General features: G+C 44.3%; 1 protein-coding gene across 3 annotated transcripts in view; it reads left to right on the forward strand.

The window, feature by feature from the left end:
- The first annotated feature begins 485 nt into the window (after nucleotides 1–485).
- LRCH2 (leucine rich repeats and calponin homology domain containing 2) overlaps nucleotides 486–19,520 on the forward strand; it is a 198,039-nt gene continuing 179,004 nt past the window's right edge. For all 3 annotated transcript variants that reach the window (XM_077448439.1, XM_077448510.1, XM_077448599.1), the window contains exon 1: nucleotides 486–859. In XM_077448439.1, coding sequence (XP_077304565.1) covers nucleotides 535–859 — 325 coding nt within the window. In that variant the 5' untranslated portion in view covers nucleotides 486–534. The remainder of the gene's footprint in view (nucleotides 860–19,520) is intronic.

Here is a 19,520-nt window from a genome sequence, read left to right on the forward strand (position 1 = left end):
TTCCCTTGAACCGGCTGCATGTGGTGGGCGCTCATGCCTGCTGAACACAACAGTTTTTTGGTGCTTTCCTATCTTAGGGGTAGAGGTTGGCTCTATCGCTGTATATAAGGACACTTTATGGTGTGTGCAATGTGTGCTGAGAATCTGACATCTACCAACCACATTTGCTGAAGGTGAATGATCCAGGTGCATGCACAATGGTTCACCAGCAGTGAGTGTCATATTCTCTATGGCAAACAAGAAAGTTCCACTTCTCCATTCAATATCAGTGTCTTTTATTATGAACAACTCAGTGTGAGGCATGGAGTGGCCCCCTCAGTGTACAGAGCAGGTTGGCACGCCCCCCCCGTCCACCGGCATTGGCTCACTCCTCTCAGAGTTGCAGCTTTGTTTTGGTTTGTCCCCCGTGCAGGTTTCCGAGCCGCCCACCCCTCCTCCCCGGCTTTTGGTACGGCCCCTCGCTCAGCAGAGCATGCGCACAGAGCCGAGCACTTGCTAACGGAGTCATTCTAGCAGGGCTATACCCTGGCAGAAATGGCGGCGAGTCAGACAGCGGCCGTGGCCGTTGTGGGGGTCCCCGGTGGACAGGGAGGAGGTGGTCCTGGCCCAGGAGGGGCGGTGCCTGGTGCAGGGGTATTGCTGGGCACGGCGGGCGGTATGTTCCCGGGGGTAATATCAGGGGTGCCCAGCTTCCCCCATGGACCGCACTGGAGCACGGGCACCATTCACCAGAACACGGCGAGGAGCCTGGACCGGGCCCTGGAGGAGGCGCTCACCTCCGGCATCCTCAACCTGAGCGGGAGGAAGCTGAGGGACTTCCCGGGCAGCGGCTACGATCTGACGGACACCACACAAGCAGGTGCGGCCATTGTCAGTCACCCTCCGACCGATCCGAGTACATCATCATCCCTCCATCATCATCATCCCTCCATCATCATCATCCCTCCATCATCATCATCCCTCCATCATCATCATCCCTCCATCATCATCATCCCTCCATCATCATCATCCCTCCATCATCATCATCCCTCCATCATCATCATCCCTCCATCATCATCATCCCTCCATCATCATCATCCCTCCATCATCATCATCATCTCTCCATTATCATCCCTCCATCATCATCATCCTTCTGTTATCATCCCTCCATCATCATCATCCTTCCTTCTGTCATCATCCCTTCTTCTGTCATCTTTCCATCATCCCTACTTCTGTCATCTTTCCATCATCCCTACTTCTGTCATCTTTCCATCATCCCTACTTCTGTCATCTTTCCATCATCCCTACTTCTGTCATCTTTCCATCATCCCTACTTCTGTCATCTTTCCATCATCCCTACTTCTGTCATCTTTCCATCATCCCTACTTCTGTCATCTTTCCATCATCATCCTTCTGTCATCTTTCCATCATCATCCTTCTGTCATCTTTCCATCATCATCCTTCTGTCATCTTTCCATCATCATCCTTCTGTCATCCCTCCATCATCATCCTTCTGTCATCATCCTTCTGTCATCTTTCCATCATCATCCTTCTGTCATCTTTCCATCATCATCCTTCTGTCATCCCTCCATCATCATCATCCTTCTGTTATCATCCCTCCATCATCATCATCCCTCCTTCTGTCATCATCCCTACTTCTGTCATCTTTCCATCATCATCCTTCTGTCATCTTTCCATCATCATCCTTCTGTCATCTTTCCATCATCATCCTTCTGTCATCTTTCCATCATCATCCTTCTGTCATCTTTCCATCATCATCCTTCTGTCATCTTTCCATCATCATCCTTCTGTCATCTTTCCATCATCATCCTTCTGTCATCATCCCTCCATCATCATCCCTCCTTTATTATCATCTTTCCATCATCATCCTTCTGTCATCTCTCCATCATCATCTTTCTGTCATCATCTCTCCATCATCATCTTTCTGTCATCATCTTTCTGTCATCATCTCTCCATCATCGTCTCTCTGTCATCAACCCTCCATCATCATCCTTCTGTGATCATTCCTCCATCATCATCATCCCTCCATCGTCATCCTTCTGTCATCATCCCTCCATCATCATCGTCCTTCTGTCACTTCTCCCTTATCATACCTCCTAACATCGCCCATCCTCTGACATCAGCCAAGTTTCCTATGGCATCCCTCCAGCGCTCCTCCTACATCCTCCCAACTTTTCCTCCAGCATCCCTCCAATCACTTTCCAACTTTACTTTCAACTATCCCCAGCTCCCCTGTAACATCTCTCTATCATCCCTCCAACCTCCCTCCAGCACCCCTGTAACATCTTCCCAACATCCCTCCCACCTTCCATGGACATCCTTCCAACTATTCCTCCAACACTTTTCCAATCTGTTCTCCAGCATCACACCAACATTCTTGTAACCAGCCCTTCTCACCCGCTCAGCCTACCAGGGGAGGGCCTGGGCCTGTACAGAGGTGTAGGGTTAGGATCTCTGGGACATCTCCTCCAAGCCCCGTGTTCAATGTCCTCTCTACTAGTCCACAGATCTGACTCATTTCATAGCTCTTTATTACATTTAGGACTTTAGGGCCCTTCCACACTGCGTTGTCCAGGTACTGTGTATGAATTCCGGTGTTCTTAGTTTTTAGGGCCCTATGAGCTCAGGGACAAATGCCCACTCAGTACAGCTTTCAGCTCTGTCCAGCCACAGCCTACTGTAGACTGTGACAGGGGGGCTGGACGCTGTACTAAAATGCTGGGATGTGCCCACAGCAGCTAGACGCCCCCCTACAAGGGGCCTAAAGCAAACCTGTCACTTGGTCTATAAAGGTAAACAACCCCCATTGTGTTGCATACACAGCCCAGTGTTATAGATCCAGCTCTTGTGGTGTTTACTTGCCACTAGAATGTGCTAACAAGGCCCCATGAAAAACCTGAGCATTGATGCAGAGGGCACTCTTTTTGGCTTACAACAACGCAGTGCTCTGTGAGACTAAAGTCCCTGTCAGGTCCCATTCACACTGTTGCGCTGTTACATGTTGACATGCATATTAACTGGCTACCTAAGGCACCAACATTCTTTTTTTGTTAAAGGGATTGTAAAGTCAAGTTTCTTTTTTTTTTTTTTTTTTTTTTTCAGTTTGCATTAAGATAAAAAGCCTTCTATATGCATCAGTCCCCTAATACTTACCTGAGCTTCCTCTCTGTCCAGCAATGTCCACGGGTGTCTCAGCCGTCATGAGATTCTCCCTCCCAATTGGCTGAGACACAGCAGGTGCGCCATTGGCTTCCACTGCTGTCAAAGTCAACTAGGCAATCGGGGGGAAAGAGGAGGTGGGGCCAGGTCGGGGCTCCCTGTCTGAATGGACAGAGGGAACTGTGACTCTGCTCAGGTGCCCCCATAGCAAGCTGCTTACAGTGGGGGCACCCAACAGGAGGGAGGGGCCAGAAGCATAGAAGAGGGACCCCAGAAGAGAAGGATCTGAACTGCTCTGTGCAAATCCACTACAACAGAGCAGGTAAGTATAACATGTTTATTAATTTTATACTAAAAAGAAATGAGACTTTACAATCACTTTAAGCCTTGCACCACAGTGCATGGTAGTGTGTTACTGTGCATTGTGCTAAATCACATTTCCATTGTCAAGGTGTGTTGGGGTGCCATTCAGAATGATGCACAATGGTGTGAATGAAGGCTCAGACTCGTTTTTTTTATTTTTTTGAAAATCTGTTTACTAAGGTAATAAACACAAACCAAAACCACAAATAAACAAACAAGACCTGTTCAGTTAATGTGTTGAGTTAATGCATATTTGTCACACAAACGTCAAATGGATGGTCTAAAACAGGGATGTGCAATTAGCGGATCTCCAGCTGTTGCAAAACTACAAGTCCCATCATGCCTTTGCCTCTGGGAGTCATGCTTGTGGCTGTTAGAGTCTTGCTATGCCTCATGGGACTTGTAGTTCTGCAACAGCTGGAGGTTCACTAATTGCATATCCCTGGTCTAAAAACTCACCAGAAAGGATAAAAATCTGCACCAATTTCTCACTTAAAGCCGAGGTCCACCCTAAAGTGGAGCTTCCGCTCATTGGAACCCTCCCCATCCTCCGGCGCCACAATTGGCACCTTTCAGAGGGGAGGGGAGTGCAGGTACCTGTACAGTACAGGTATCTGCACCCACTTCCGGCGTAGATTCTGCAGAAGCTACGCCCCTTTCTGCAGAATCTACTCCCCTTTCCGAAGGTCCCCCGCTGCCTGCTGGGAAACACACGGATCCCACAGACAGCGGGGACCATCCTTATTGCACAGCGTGACTCGCGCATGCGCAGTAGGGAACCGGGAAATGAAGCCGCAAGGCTCCACTTCCTGATTCCCATACCCAAGATGGCGGCGGCAGCACCGGAGAGACGATTGAGAGATCGGCTTCGGGTGCCGACATCGCGGGCGCGCTGGGCGGGTAAGTGTCATTATTTTAAAAGTATTGCTGCAGTATTTGTAGCTGCTGGCTTTTAAAAAAAAAAAAACTAACGGCGGACTCCCGCTTTAACCGACCACAACACGTGGGTTGCATTACTGTGTGTTGTGATTGGTGCTTTGGAGGTGTTTTGGGTTAATGTGTTGTGGTGTCATTAACAATAAGGGGCATGGCAACATGCTAACACTGGAGACGTCTGAATTTGAGGCCCTAGGCTCCAATTAGTGCGGTCACTTAAAGGTATTCTTATAGTCCTGATGGGCAGCTTGTGGCCCTTTGGTACTTTATTGGCCCCAGAAATCAGTAGTGATTTGTAAAAAATCTGTAATGGCAGTGATCTGTTGCGTGTGGTTAATCTCTATCATCTACAACATGTATGTCTACAGTCTTCTCTAAAATTGAACACTCTGAATATCATGCGTGGCCCCTGAGTTGATGTATTGGGTTCCAGGAAAGGTCTGTTGTAACTTCTAAATTGACTACCTTTGGCCTAGACTATGTGTTTGCCACTTTCAGGTCTGCATGGTGTCTTTGGTGGTGTGGACCAAACTGAGATGAACATATTGATAATTAGATGGGGCACTGCAGAGTGCAGTCTGTGTAATGAGTATTTTTAATCGGTGGGGGTGGGGGTGGTATGTTTTTTGTTTTTATAAGGTCTGATCCTAGGTCTCAGAAGCTGTTGATTTTATTTTTTGTAGATTACATAGAATATAAGTATAGGCCACTTTTATAGAAGCCCCTGAACCCATGGAGCAATACATAAATAGAAAGCCTCTTATAGTGTGAAAACGCAAAATCATTCCTTTTGTTGACGAGAATGAGGAGCCGTGCAAATACCTCACCGCCCTCATTACCGTGTACTTGTCATTCTAGAAATAGGGGGGCTGCTGATGCTGGCTAGTTTTTAAAGGTGGAATTTCCGGACTGACGTTCGTAACTCTCCTCCATTACTTGGTGTTCCAAAACTTTACTGGCTTTGTAAGTGTTCGAGGTCATTGACTTGGTGGTGAGAGTTTACAAGTCAGATGGCTTTTACATTTCTGTCCTGATGGCTTCTTTTTATTGTAAAGGATTTCTGGAACAAGTTTTATGGAGAATTTGCATTTTTAAGTAATGGAAAAGGAGAGCTCTGCTGTGTTGAACTGTTGGATAGTTGACCTATCTTGGGCGATGTTTTAGGGTTCCAGTTTTGTGTGCAGGCAGCTGTAAATTTTGCACTTTTTGAAGTGCACTGAGTGACATTTCACGTCTCTGCACAGTAGTGCCAAGTGCTGTGTAGTTGTGCAGTGTCATTCAGCACTTGCCTGTGCGCTGCCATAAGATGCTACATGTCTGTGTTTTACCACACTGCAGTGTCAATGGGGCACTTGGAAAACAATTGTTTTCTATGTGCCCTGGCAGTGACTAATGTTTATCCAGTGTGGAAAAACACCAGTCACTGCAATATGTGGGAATGAGTTCTTAAAGGGGTTGTAAATCTTAGTTTTTTTATTTTCTAAATAGGTTCCTTTAAGCATTGTTGGCTCACTAACCTTTTCCTTCAATTTCCCTTCTAAATGTTTTTTTTTTCTTTGTCTGAATTTCTCACTTCCTGTTTCTCCTCGGTAAACTTCACACCATCATCTGAGTGCTGTTTAGTCAGCCAGAACAGCTTACTGAGGAGGAACAGGAAGTGAGAAATTCAGACAAAGAAAAGAAAGAATAAAAACATTTAGAAGGTAAATCGAAGTAAAAGGTAAGCGAACCAACAATGCACTAGCTTAAAGGAACCTATTTAGAAAATAACAAACCTTTACAAGCCCTTTAAAGCCGCTCCATCAGTTCTTTCACATCACTAGTACTTCACTTCTAAAGCTGGCCATATATGGAGTGACTTTTTCCCTATGAAGAAGTCACTGTACCACGTCACAAAATGTGTCAGGGCGTGGAGCCACGTGATGCAAGTCTGTCCGTCAGGAGACAAGTGGCCATTTTAAAACTCTCCCCTGGATGGATGTTTCCATGTAAAAGGATATTGTGATACCTACCTGTTTTATTTAGTGCACTCTCCTTGTGAGTACATTACAATTTATTTTTAAATAAAATAGTCTCTTAGTTTGATATACTACTACACCATGATAACTTTTATTTGATCTATCCTTGGCTGAGCTCTGAGGGTGAGAAGTGTGATGAAGCCTGATCCTGAGGTATGTTAGTTATCTCCTGGAGAGCTTCTGCAGTGATTACACCCAGTGTTCTGGGAAGGCTTGTGCTGACCTACCTTCATGGGGGTCTCCAGACGAGGCAAGAGGCAGCTTGAATAGGTGGTGGGAGCACAGAGGTGATCACTATCTGGCGCTGCGTTATAAAGGGAGCACGCGTGTGTATGTATATGTTATAAAGGGAGCACGCGTGTGTATGTATATGTTATAAAGGGAGCACGCGTGTGATTCCTTGCCAAATTAGTCCACTCCTGATATATATTTTTCAGTTTCACTGTGTGTGTACACACACACACACACACACACACACACACACACACACACACACACACACACACACACACACACACACACACACACACACACAGTTGCTAACGATAATCGTATGTAAAATCTGTCAGGCTGGTTGTACCAAAGTCGATCACTCGATCAACTTGGTACATTCAGCCTGCCCATACACGGTTTGAATCTTGAATGGTTCCTGCTGAACTTGCCCAAGATTGAAATGGTCTATGGCCGGCCTAAGGAGTAGAAGATTTCTATTGTATAACTAAAACTTGTCAAGTCATGCTGTTCTTCTGTGAAGAACCATCTTGCTAGACTCTGAGAGTCATGTCTTTATTGGTGCCTCTCCAATGTCAGACATTGATAAGGAGGTGAAGTTGTTTACTCCAGTGTAGGCAAACAAGGAAATAAAACAGAATTTGGCAGTTTATGCAGGAAATGTCAAAGCTGACATTGATGGAGGGAAAGACCACATAAGCGACTGATGGACTAGAGTTAGAGCCCTTTCACACTGACAGCACGGCTGCATTAGCAGCGCTTTACCGTCGTTTTAGAGGTGCTTTTCGGCTGATAGCGGGGTAAACCCCATGCTAGCGGGCGAATAAAGGGATAAAATCGCCCGCAAAGCGCCGCTGCCATATTGCTCTGCAGGTGCTTCGCCGCTGTCCAATGATTTCAATGGGCAAGGGCGCTTTAGGATCGGTGCATACACCGCTCTTAAAGCACCCCAAAGATGCTGCTTGCAGGACTGCAGATGAGGCATTTTTCAGGCGCTTTACAGGCAATATTTTTAGCGCTAAAGCGCTTGAAAACGCCTCCAGTGGGAAAGGGGTCTTAAAGCGGGAGTTTTTTTTTTTTTTTTTTTAAAGCCAGCAGCTTCAAATACTGCAGCTGCTGACTTTTAAAATAGTGACACTTACTTAAGGATGGACCCGCTGCCTCTGGGATCTGTGTGTTTCCCAGCAGGCAGCGGGGGACTTTCCTTTCCGCAGAGAGCTATCCCGGAAGTGGGTGCAGATACCTGTACTGCACAGGTACCTGCACCCCCCCTCCCCCCTGAAAGGTGCCAATTGTGGCGCCGGAGGGGGGGAGGGTTCCGATGAGCGGAAGGTCCACTTTAGGGTGGACCTCCGCTTTAAAGTAGAAGTCCACCCTAACACTAGGCGGTGTTCCACAGGCAGTGGTCTCAGTAGGGGGCATTGGTGGTTTCATTAGATAAGCCCCTGAATGACCACAACACACAGGGATATACAATGTAATACTGACATAAAATCACACACATAGGTTGGACTTGATGGACTTGTGTCTTTATTCAACCTCGCCTACTGTGTAACTAAAATCCCTGCTTCTACAGACACCCATTATCTAACACTAACCTATCTAGCCCTGTAAAGAAGATCCCACGCTGAGCTGTCAGCTGCTGTGGAGGTGGGTGCAGAGGACACAGCCAACAACGGAAGCCCCATAGTAAGTCTATGGGTGATGCCCCCGAACCCCATTCATTTCACAGCCTTTGTGGCTGTGTCTTCTGGAGATCGGATTAGCTTCAAAAAAGGTATGTATACTGATATCTTCTTTACAGGGTTAGATGATGGGTTAGTGTTGGATTGTGGATGTCTGTAGATGCAGGGATTTTAGTGTTGGGGTGGACTTACACTTTAAGCATTGTGGTTTAGCATAGTGGAGCAGCAAAGTGCAATCTTGTCCTGGGGTGAGTAATGTTATATTATCAACATTATCTATATGTTTCCATGTGTTGTTATAACGCTGTTTTGCTTTTGTTTATGCAGCGATATTTCTTATGCTGATTGGTATATAGTCATTTCATCATGTCCCTGTATAATAATGACCACTGTAAAAATCATTGAGTAGGCATGCTGTTTGAATGTCTTGCCAATATTGCCTGTGTAATATGGGTGCAATATAAACCTGTCAGCAGATTTCAATGTTTACTAGTAAGTGGTCTGGCCAAACGTAGATAATGCAAGATAACTTCTCTTACCTTTGTTATCCAAACCCTCTCCTGTGCTGCTTTTTAGAACTAGTTTCCCCCTGCTATCCAGGCCTAACCCTCCCCAGAGGCCACCTACCTGCACCAAGTGAGCCTCATCAGCCAATGTAGACCTTCACTGGACAGCGGCTTTGCAGTTAAAGCTCAACTCTAAATTATTTTTTTAAACATATATTGGTTTATCTTGTTACGTATAATCCTTCATATCCGGAAGGCATCTGGTGATACAGAAATTCACGGTAGTAGCCTGTGCTTTTTTTCAATGAATCAGGGTGTTCTTTAAATGGATGTGTTATCTTGAGGGATGCTCAGATCTGTCATGTTAGTAAAAATCGGGGTGTGTATGGATGTTTCTTGCAAATCTACTTATGATACAGACAGTTCATACATTACTTTGAGAGCGGTGTACAGTGGGAAATGCATAGCTTCAGGTCACTGGGCTGCAGCCTAATGAAAAATCTCTTGTAGCCAGATTTAGTTTCTTTCTCGATGCACAACATAACATATATTGCAGTAGTCCACCTCATGTACATGGATGCTAAGCAGCAGTAAAATCAGCGGTGCTTTCTGGTGCTGAGTACAGCTGCCAAATTATCTGTCCACTCAAATACAATGCTTCTTCCCAAATGGGCGTGTGTGTGTGTGTGTGTGTGTGTGTGTGTGTGTGTACACTAATGCAGAAGCCACCGGTGCTGACCAGAGCATTGACTCGTATATACATTCAATTGTATTGGAGGCTGTACATGGTAAGCCAGGTGGAGGAAAGTGTTGGGTTTTGCACACAGGACCTGCATAGTGTGCATGGGGTTGTAGTAGTGAGGAATGATTCTCCCAATGCTACTGTGCATTTGACTCAACAGCCATCTTTAAGATCAATCTGTTCTGTATGAGCTGGTTATTTTACACATCAGTGTTGGCTTCATTATTATTGTAGTTAGTTTAGTATATGATCAGACATGAAGAGAGCACTAAGACTTGTCCAGATGAATATTCTGGCTAGTGTCTATCTTTACCAGTCATTCTTTGTGTGACGACCTACTGTAATGGTCCTTGTTGGCTCCGGAATCTAATATTTAGTCAGTTTTTTTAATGCACATGCAGGTCTCTTTCTACTCCCGAGGTACCTCTGCTTGGAGTCCACAGACATTCTGCTCATTCAGGGAATTCCCTCCTCCTTCTCCCACTCAGGGAAATGAATTGTTTCAAGTATTCTCTCCTCAGTCTAGATATGTTATATTGTTTCATTTTGCCCTCTTGAGTGTACTGTACATACTTTAAGGTTGCCAGCTGCTTCCTGCTGGTTGCTTGTTGGGAAAGCATGATCCTATTTCTTTCCAAATGGCATTAGCCTTGTATTGTGCCTGTTTCTCATGTTCAGTCAAGCTCTCTAGCTGGAGAATTGCTTATCTGTGTTTTGTGTGCTTTTAGAACCTCTGTTCTTGAATTAAATTAGGTGGTCTCCAAAACAAATTCAGGTGGTCTGCCCTTGGAGCACCCTTATGTTGAACATCTACAAGGATAATTGCTTCAAAATTTTCCATCATATTTTTTCATGTATTTTTATTGCATTTGCAGTGTGTGTGCAAGTACTGTGTGCCATTATATTGCTATAATTGCATATTTCCCTGGCCTGTCTCAAGGAAGACGTCTGCTTAGCCATATCACAATCTACTTAAAACAAAACTAAATCTGCTGATTTAAGTTTTCTCAAAAAACAGAAGTGAAAGTAAAGCCAAAAAAATAAAAATGTGAACAGCAGGCAGACTGTTTATTGCAGAAGAGACATGTAAAGACTAGATACCTAGCTTGTTTACTATCCTCTGTGGAATGTACACCGTGCTAGTGTGCGGGGATGAATATCTACCATGCATGCGCAGTAGTGACATCATCCAACACCAGCCAATCAAGATGGCCGAAGACCAGCGCTAGGAAGTGTTGAGTTCTGCTTTAAGTTCGAAGCATGCCTTAAATGAGAACACTTACTAGTGTGCCTATGTTGGCTTTCAACTGGATGGCCAAACCATAAAATGGTTGTTTTTAAAGGTGATCAATTGGAGCACCATGGCCATTGCAGATCAAACGGACATTAAAGCGGAATTCCACCCATAATTTAAACTTTGCATCAATGGCTACATTCCCACAAGTTAAACAACATTTGACTATCCCCCCCCCCAACTCTCTATACCTTGTTGCTAGAGTGTATGGTGTTTTCTTCCTCCTTGAGCGGCCGCGGAAATGTATGTAATTTCCTGCGGCGCTTCTCCTGGGAGATGTTATCATTCCCAGGAGTCAGTGGGTATCACTGCATGGTGATCTTTTCAAACAGGAAATTCCGCAAAGCAAGGCGGATCTAAGCACCACTTCCTCTGATGCAATCCGTTGCAATGGCGACCAGATACAATCCTTGTGCTATGCCTTTTGTGTAATGTACATGCGTGAGATTGAGAGGTACATGCTGGGTAGCCAGCAGCACCTTATCCCAGAACACAGTCCTAGTGGGCTTCAAATGCCCACAATCAAGATGAAAGCGCTTAGCAGGGGGAAAAAAAGGTTAGTTAAAAAAAAAAAAGTGTAGAAGGGCAGATTTACTATTAACATGCTTTAGATAATCAAATTCATACCAGCAGAACGGGTGCCTTTAAAAAAAACTGCCAACAAAAACAATGTGGGTGGAACATAAGGTGTCAGCTTCCTTGGCTGCAAAGCGTAGGAGGGTTTAGTTCCACTTTAGCGTTCATATAGTGGTGCTCGGGGAATCTCTTTGGCTTTCTCTTTATAACTTCCAAGCATTTATCCTGTGAGATTCCAATTATATAATGTGTATGTACAGGTATACAGGATTTATAGTAAAAAAAAAAAAAAGTTGAATAGCCCATAGCAAAGTCATGCTTAACTCTTGCTCCTCTGACACTTGGGTAAAATTTCATTGGTTAATAAGGATTATCAAGTCTCGGTGTACACCCCTGGCTGCTGTATGGAGAAGGACTACCAACCACATAGGAAACATATGTTATAGATGCACTACAGTCCGATCTATAGTGAGGACCAGCTAAACTGCACCCCCACTTCACAAATCCGAAGGGGTGTGAGCCGTCTTTCCTCACTTCTGGGGAGTTTGTTCATATCGGACCCAAACTATTTTACCTGCTCTGCACAGCTGACAGAGCAGTGTAGACTACATTTACTAAAGGCAAATGGACTGTGCACTTTGCAAATGCAGTTGCTCCAGAGATTAGTAAATAAGAAGCTCTGCTGACTTCTATCATCCAATCACGTGCGAACAGAAATGCTGCTTTTCTTTTTTTTCTGGCATGTCTTTGGGTATTGTTTGTAGTAAAGCTTCTCCTCATTTACTAAGCTCTGAAGAAAATGCACATGCAGAGTCCATGGTCTACTTGCCTTTAGTAAATCAACTCCAATGTGTTCTTCTCAATGTAGTGAATTTTTAAAGCGGGAGTTCCGCCGTTTAAAAAAAAAAAAAAAAAAAGCCAGCAGCTACAAATACTGCAACTGCTGACTTTTAAAATAAGGACACTTACCCGCCCAGCACGCCCGCGATGTCGGCACCCGAAGCCGATCTCTTGATCGTCTCTCGGGTGCTGTCGCTGCCATCTTGGGTATGGGAATCGGGAAGTGGAGCCTTGCGGCTTCATTTCCCGGTTCCCTACTGCGGATGCGCGAGTCGCGCTGCACAATAAGGATGGTCCCCGCTGTCTCTGGGATCCGTGTGTTTCCCAGCAGACAGTGGGGGACCTGCGGAAAGGGGCGTAAATATCCACAGATTCTGCGGATATCTATGCCGGAAGTGGGTGCAGATACCTGTACTATACAGATACCTGCACTACCCTTCCCCTTGAAAGGTGCCAATTGTGGCGCCGGAGGGGGGGAGGGTTCCAATGAGCGGAAGCTCCACTTTAGGGTGGAACCCCGCTTTAAGTGTGAGACAACTACCTGCTCTGTGCAAGACCAATTACATATTTGTTATTTTTGTTTAAAAAGAAAAACAAGACTTTACAATCACTTTAAAGCTGTACTCTAGGCAGAAATTAACAATACTGCCCAATGCATTTTTACACACACTGCGGTCAGCAAGTGGTTAGTGTGTGTGTCTGTGTGTGTGTGTGTGTGTGATATAGATATATATCCCACGAAAGTAAGTACACCCCTCACATTTTTGTAAATATTTTATTATATCTTTTCATGTGACAACACTAAAGAAATGACACTTTGCTACAATGTAAAGTGGTGAGTGTACAGCTTGTATAACAGTGTAAATTTGCTGTCCCTTCAGAATTCAGAATAACTCATCACACAGCCATTAATGTCTAAACCGCTGGCAACAAAAGCGAGTACACCACTAAGTAAAAATGTCCAAATTGGGCCAAATTAGCCATTTTCCCTCCCCGGCATCATGTGACTTGTTGGTGTTACAGGATCTCCGGTGTGAATGGGGAGCTGGTGTATTACGCTTTGTGTTTTAGCACTCACTCACTCATACTGGTCACTGGAAGTTCAACATGGCACCTCATAGTTACATAGTTAGTAAGGTTGAATAAAGATGCCAGTTCAACCTGAGTGAGTACACCTTCACATCAGTCCCTACCCTCACAGAGCCCAACTTACATTCATACACTAGAGCCAATTTTTGGACAGAAGCCAATTAACCATGTCTTTGAAGTGTGGGAGGAAACCGGACTACCCGGAGGAAACACACGCAGGCACAGGGAGAACATGCAAACTCCAGGCAGGTAGTGTGGTGGTTAGGATTCAAACCAGCGACCCTTTTTACTGCTAGGCGAGAGTGTTACCCACTACACCACTGTGCCGCCTCATGGCAAAAAACTCAGAGGATCTAAAAAAAATGAATTGTTGCTCTACATAAAGAAGGCCTAGGCTATAAGAAGATTGCCAAGACCCTGAAACTGAGCTGCAGCATGGTGGCCAAGACCATATAGCAGTTTAACAGGACAGGTTCCACTCAGAACAGACCTCGCCATGATCGACCAAAGAAGTTGAGTGCACGTGCTCAGCGTCATATCCAGAGGTTGTCTTTATGAAATAGATGTATGAGTGCTGCGAGCATTTCTGCAGAGGTTGAAGGGGTGGGGAGTCAGCCTGTCAGTGCTCGGACCATACTCCGCACACTGCATCAAATTGGTCTGCAAGGCTATCATCCGAGAAGGAAACCTCTTCTAAAGATGATGCACAAGAAAGCCTGCAAACAGTTTGCTGAAGACAAGCAGACTAAGAACATGTATTACTGGAACCATGTCCTGTGGTCTAATGAAACCAAGATAAACGTATTTGTTTCAGATGGTGTCAAGCGTGTGTGGCGGCAACCAGGTGAGGAGTACAAAGATAAGTGTGTCTCGCCTACAGTCAAGCATGGTGGTGGGAGTGTCATGATCTGGGGCTGCACAAGTGCTGCCAGCACTGGGGAGATGCAGGTCATTGAGGGGACCATGAATGCCAACATGTACTGTGACATACTGGAGCAGAGCACGATCTCCTCCCTTCAGAAACTGGGCCACAGGGCAACATTCCAACATAACGACCCCAAACACACCTCCAAGACGACCATTGCCTTGCGAAAGAAGCTGAGGGCGATGGACTGGCCAAGCATGTCTTCAGACCTAAACCTTATTGAGCTTCTGTGGGACATCCTCAAATGGAAGGTTGGAGAGGAGAGCAAGGTCTCTAACATGCACCAGCTCGGTGATGTCATTGTGGAGTAGGATTCCAGTGGCAGCCAGTGAATCTCCATGCCCAAGAGGGTTAAGGCAAAGCTGGAAAATAATGGTGGCCACACAAAATATTGACACTTTGGGCCCAATTTGGACATTTTCACTTAGGGGTGTACTCACTTTTGTTGCCAGTGGTTTAGACATTATTGGCTGTGTGTTGCGTTATTTTGAGGGGGACAGCAAATTGACACTGTTATACAAGCTGTACACTCACTACTTTACATTGTAGCAATGTGTCATCACATGAAAAGAATAAAATATTTTCAGAAATGTGAGGGCTGAACAAAAGGTGTGTATATACCTTTTTTGTTCATCTGGTTTTGTGGTTACTTCATGAGTCTGCATGTTTTTGCCACTAAACTCTTGGCCTAGCAGCCTTTGCTGTTCTTGCATCGTTCCTTTTTTGCTTGGTTGCATTACATATAGTGTGTAGGCAAGGAGGTATGTTGGATATTCAGTCATCTATCCCTTCAGGCATGTGTTGGTTGTATGCTAGAACTGGAACAAGGGGTTCATTTCTTTTGTTGTCCTATCTTGTATCTGCAAAGGAATGAGAATTTTATCTGCTGCTCCAGCACTTGACAAATGATGATGTGATGTTATGTTCTGTGTACTTGGGCCCCTGATTTCACACAGTGCTGTCCTGTGCAACGCAATATGCTGGCCGCACCATTGTTCATTTTATTGGATCACTATCTATGAATGAATTGCTGGTGATCCAGAGGAAGAAAAAACAGAGAAGCCAGTAATAAATAGGACGTGCCAAGCTTAAATTAGTAAGCGTTGTGGTTTGGAGCGTTTCATTGTGTTTACTGACTGTATCCTATTTCTAAATGTATGGTTTTGAAAATGGTTATAATAGAACAAGCCAAACATGTGGGATTGTTCTGGCCAGCAGTTCTTATTTTGAGTTAATGTTAAAGATCTGGTGCTCGTTAAATGCAGAAAAAAAATTATCATGTTAATTATATATGCAGAAACAGGGCTGAGTGTCTTTCATGGGTGGTTGCGGGATGAGCAGTCATTATCCATCCCCCTTTTACAATCTTTTTCATGTTTGCTGGTCTATGAGAGGTGCTTTGTAGCTTGAGGCATGGCTTATTTATGGTCTTTGTGATGTCTCGTTGTGGAATTTGAATGAGTTGAAATTTCTACCACTGAACATTGTTATTTTTATCTTGTGTGTCGGATGATTCAGGGATTTTTTTTTTATACAGCAGTATGTTTTGATATATTTTTATATATATATATATATATATATATATATATTTATAGTTCTACCCTATTTCACTTTGAGTGTAGAAAGCATTGTTGTAAAAATCATCATCTTATGTACAAAATTCAGAGATAAAAATGTATTTTATTATTAATTTTTTATTTTTTTTTGAAAATGTGAAACCACAAGACTAGGGCTGCAACTAACGATTATTTTCATAATTGATTAGTTGGTCGATTTTATTGTTTCAATTAATCAATTAATCGGTTAATAACCTTAAAAAAAAGTGGTGTATAATTTAGTTAATATCTAAAAAAAAAAAAAAAAAAAAAAGCTATTTATTCTTAAATATCTCTATGCAGTGGTAAATATAAATAACCAACTATATGGTTAGAGAGAAAAATCTCTAATCCACTCTGAGAACAACAGACAGAAGAGATATACTGTGTATATACTATTAGAGGAGATCTTCCCTCCAAAAAAATGTCATTTTTGAAGAACATTTGTTCGATTTTCTAATCGTTAGTTGGGTCAAATCGATGTTCATTTTCAACCACAGTGATGGGAAAATTTGGAAATAGAAAACTGCTTGGTGAAAGGAATTTTCAGACAGTGTATGTGGTTTTTCATTTTAAAAACAGAATGTTAAAAACAAGTGAAAATTTCAAAACGACATTCTTTCAGCGAATGTACAAAAATTTTTCGTCTGAAAATTGATCCGTATGGCCAGCATAAGCCTCGGTATGCAGTTTGCTTTTGATTTGTTGATTTGTTGATTTGTTGCTGTGAGTTTTGATTTTTGCGCACGTAATTTTGCTGTGATTTGAGTTTTTTGCATTTTTTTTTTTTTTTTTTTTTGGCTAATTTGTTGGGCAGATTAAAAAACACAATTTGCTGCAAAACCCATTACATGCTTTTCTGCAGCTTCTCCATTCAAGTACATTGAACCAAAAAAAGCATTGTTTTGTGTTAAAAAATAAGTCCCTGACCGTTTCCAAATACACAGTGGCTGAAAAAAGCATAGATGTGAATGTGTCCCATAGGAAACCATGTGAATGAACTGCAGTGTGTTTCTGCAAAAAGCACCAAAAAACACATAGATGTGAACCAGGTCTAAGATGTTTAGTAACATAATGGGGTTAAAAAAACTAAAAGTAGCCCTTTTATGCTACAACAAAAAGCAGATAATCACTACTGTAAGGGGTTCATTTTTTTTAAACTGTAGAACTGTGAAAGTGGTATTTACAGTAGCGATTATTTGCTATTTTTGTACTATAAAGGGCTCATTTTAGTTTTTTTTTTTTTTAACCCCATTATGTTACTGGCCGATTAATCGATTATGAAAATAGTAATAGATTAATTTCATAATCAATTACCGTATATACTCGAGTATAAGCCGAGATTTTCAGCCTCTTTTTTGAGGCTGAAAGTGCCCCCCTCGGCTTATACTCGAGTCATCGCTGTCTGCCTGCTCGATCAGCGTATCGAGCAGACAGACAGCGGCCATTCTAACATTCAAACGCCGCGCCTCCGCCTTCGCCTGTGATAGGCGGAACACTGAATTTCCCAGCAGCCTGTGTTCCGCCTATCACGGACATCGTCTCATCCTCGTACTACGGACGAGGATGAGACGATGTCCGTGATAGGCGGAACACAGGCTGCTGGGAAATTGAGTGTTCCGCCTATCACGGACATCCGATAGGCGGAACACTCAATTTCCCAGCAGTCAGTGGGAAATTGAGTGTTCCGCCTATCACCGACGGAGGCGCAGCTTTTGAATCCTAGAATGGCCGCCGACGAAGAGCTGAAGGACGGAGGCTCGGCTCGGGACGGGCCGGGCCGGGCCGGGCCGGGCCGGGACGGGACGGGACGCAGGCTGGACGGGACGCAGGCTGGACGGGACGCAGGCTGGACGGGACGCAGGCTGGACGGGACGCAGGCTGGACGGGACGCAGGCTGGACGGGACGCAGGCTGGACGGGACGCAGGCTGGACGGGACGCAGGCTGGACGGACACAGGCAGGCTGGACACAGGTAGGCTGCACGGACACACACACACACACACACACACACACACACACACACACACACACACACACACACGGACACACACACACACACACGGATGCATGGACACACACACACACACACACACACACACACACGGATGCATGGACACACACACACACACACACACACACACGGATGGATGGACACACACACAGGGATGGATGGACCCACAGGGATGGACGGACACACAGGGATGGACAGGCATGTCTCACCCTCGGCTTATACACGAGTCAATAATTTTTTCCAGTTTTTTGGGGGTAAATTGGGGGCCTCGGCTTATATTCGGGTCGGCCTATACTCGAGTATATACGGTAGTTGTCGATTAATCAATTAGTTTCAGTTGCTGTAGATAAATGAAGTGTTATGCCCTGTACACACGGTCGGACATTCCAACGACAAAATCCATCGGATTTTGGCCCAAACTTGCATACACACGGTCGCACAAAGTTGTCAGAAAATCCAATCGTTCAGAACACGGTGACGTACAACGGGACCATAAAGAGGGCAGTAGCCAATAGATTTTGTCTCGTAATTTATTCTGAACGTGCGTGTCACTTTGTCCGTCTGAATTGTTTACACACGATTGGAATTGAAACGATCGGATTTTGTTGTTGGAAAATTTTAGATCCAGCTCTCAAACTTTGTGTGTCGGAAATTCAGATGGAATAAGTCCGATGGAGCCCACACACCATCGTATTTCCCGACAAGAGCCGATTGCACATTTCGGAAAGTCCGGCCATGTGTACAGGGCTTTAGAGTTTGCAAACCTATACATTTAACATCAAACGATATCTTTATTCTTCAAAAATAATCCATGTACATCTACAGCCCTGTTTTTCATGAAATTCTTTTTTTTCTTTCTGCCTCCTGGTAACATCCTCTGTAAGCTCCTGAACCTCTCCTCCTTTTTGTGTTTGGAAGGAGTAGGGTATGTTGGTTGCAGTCATGTACACTGCTCTATGCAAATTACAAATCCCAAAGCCAATAGTCCATTTCAGAAGGGAGCAAGAGAAGGTGGCTTAGTTTCTACACACTGTGGCCTGGAGAACAAAACCCTCTGATAGGAAGTCCGATCACAGAAACAAAACAAAAACATTTTGGAGGAGTGTTTTTTTTTTTTTTCTTAAAGTGTTTGTAAATCTAAGATTTAAATTTTTCTTTAACCACTTCAGCCCCGGAAGGTTTTACCCTCTTCCTGACCAGAGCACTTTTTGACACTGTGCTGCTTTAACTGGTAATTGCGCCGTCATGCAATGCTTTCTTTTGGTGGTATTTGACCCCCTTCTGTGGTTTTTATTTTTTTTGCGAAAATAAATGAAAAAAGTCAGAAAAAAAAAAAAGTTCTACTTTTTGTCCTAAAAGAAAAATACAATAAATTAAATTTTAGTAAGGATGAGCTCAGGCGTGTTCGCATGGTCCACGTGCAGAGCCCGCCAGGAAGTCGGCGCAGCGCTGCGCTAATCACAGGCAGTGAGACATTGCCCGATGTGCGGCTGCAGAGATCAGCAATGTCTCACTGCCTGTGATTAGCGCAGCGCTGCGCCGACTTCC

The sequence above is a fragment of the Lithobates pipiens genome, unplaced genomic scaffold (genome assembly GCF_037356315.1).
Source record: "Lithobates pipiens isolate NorthernLeopardFrog02 unplaced genomic scaffold, aLitPip1_a1.2 Scaffold_1, whole genome shotgun sequence".
In the NCBI taxonomy this organism is placed as follows: Eukaryota; Metazoa; Chordata; class Amphibia; order Anura; family Ranidae; genus Lithobates; species Lithobates pipiens.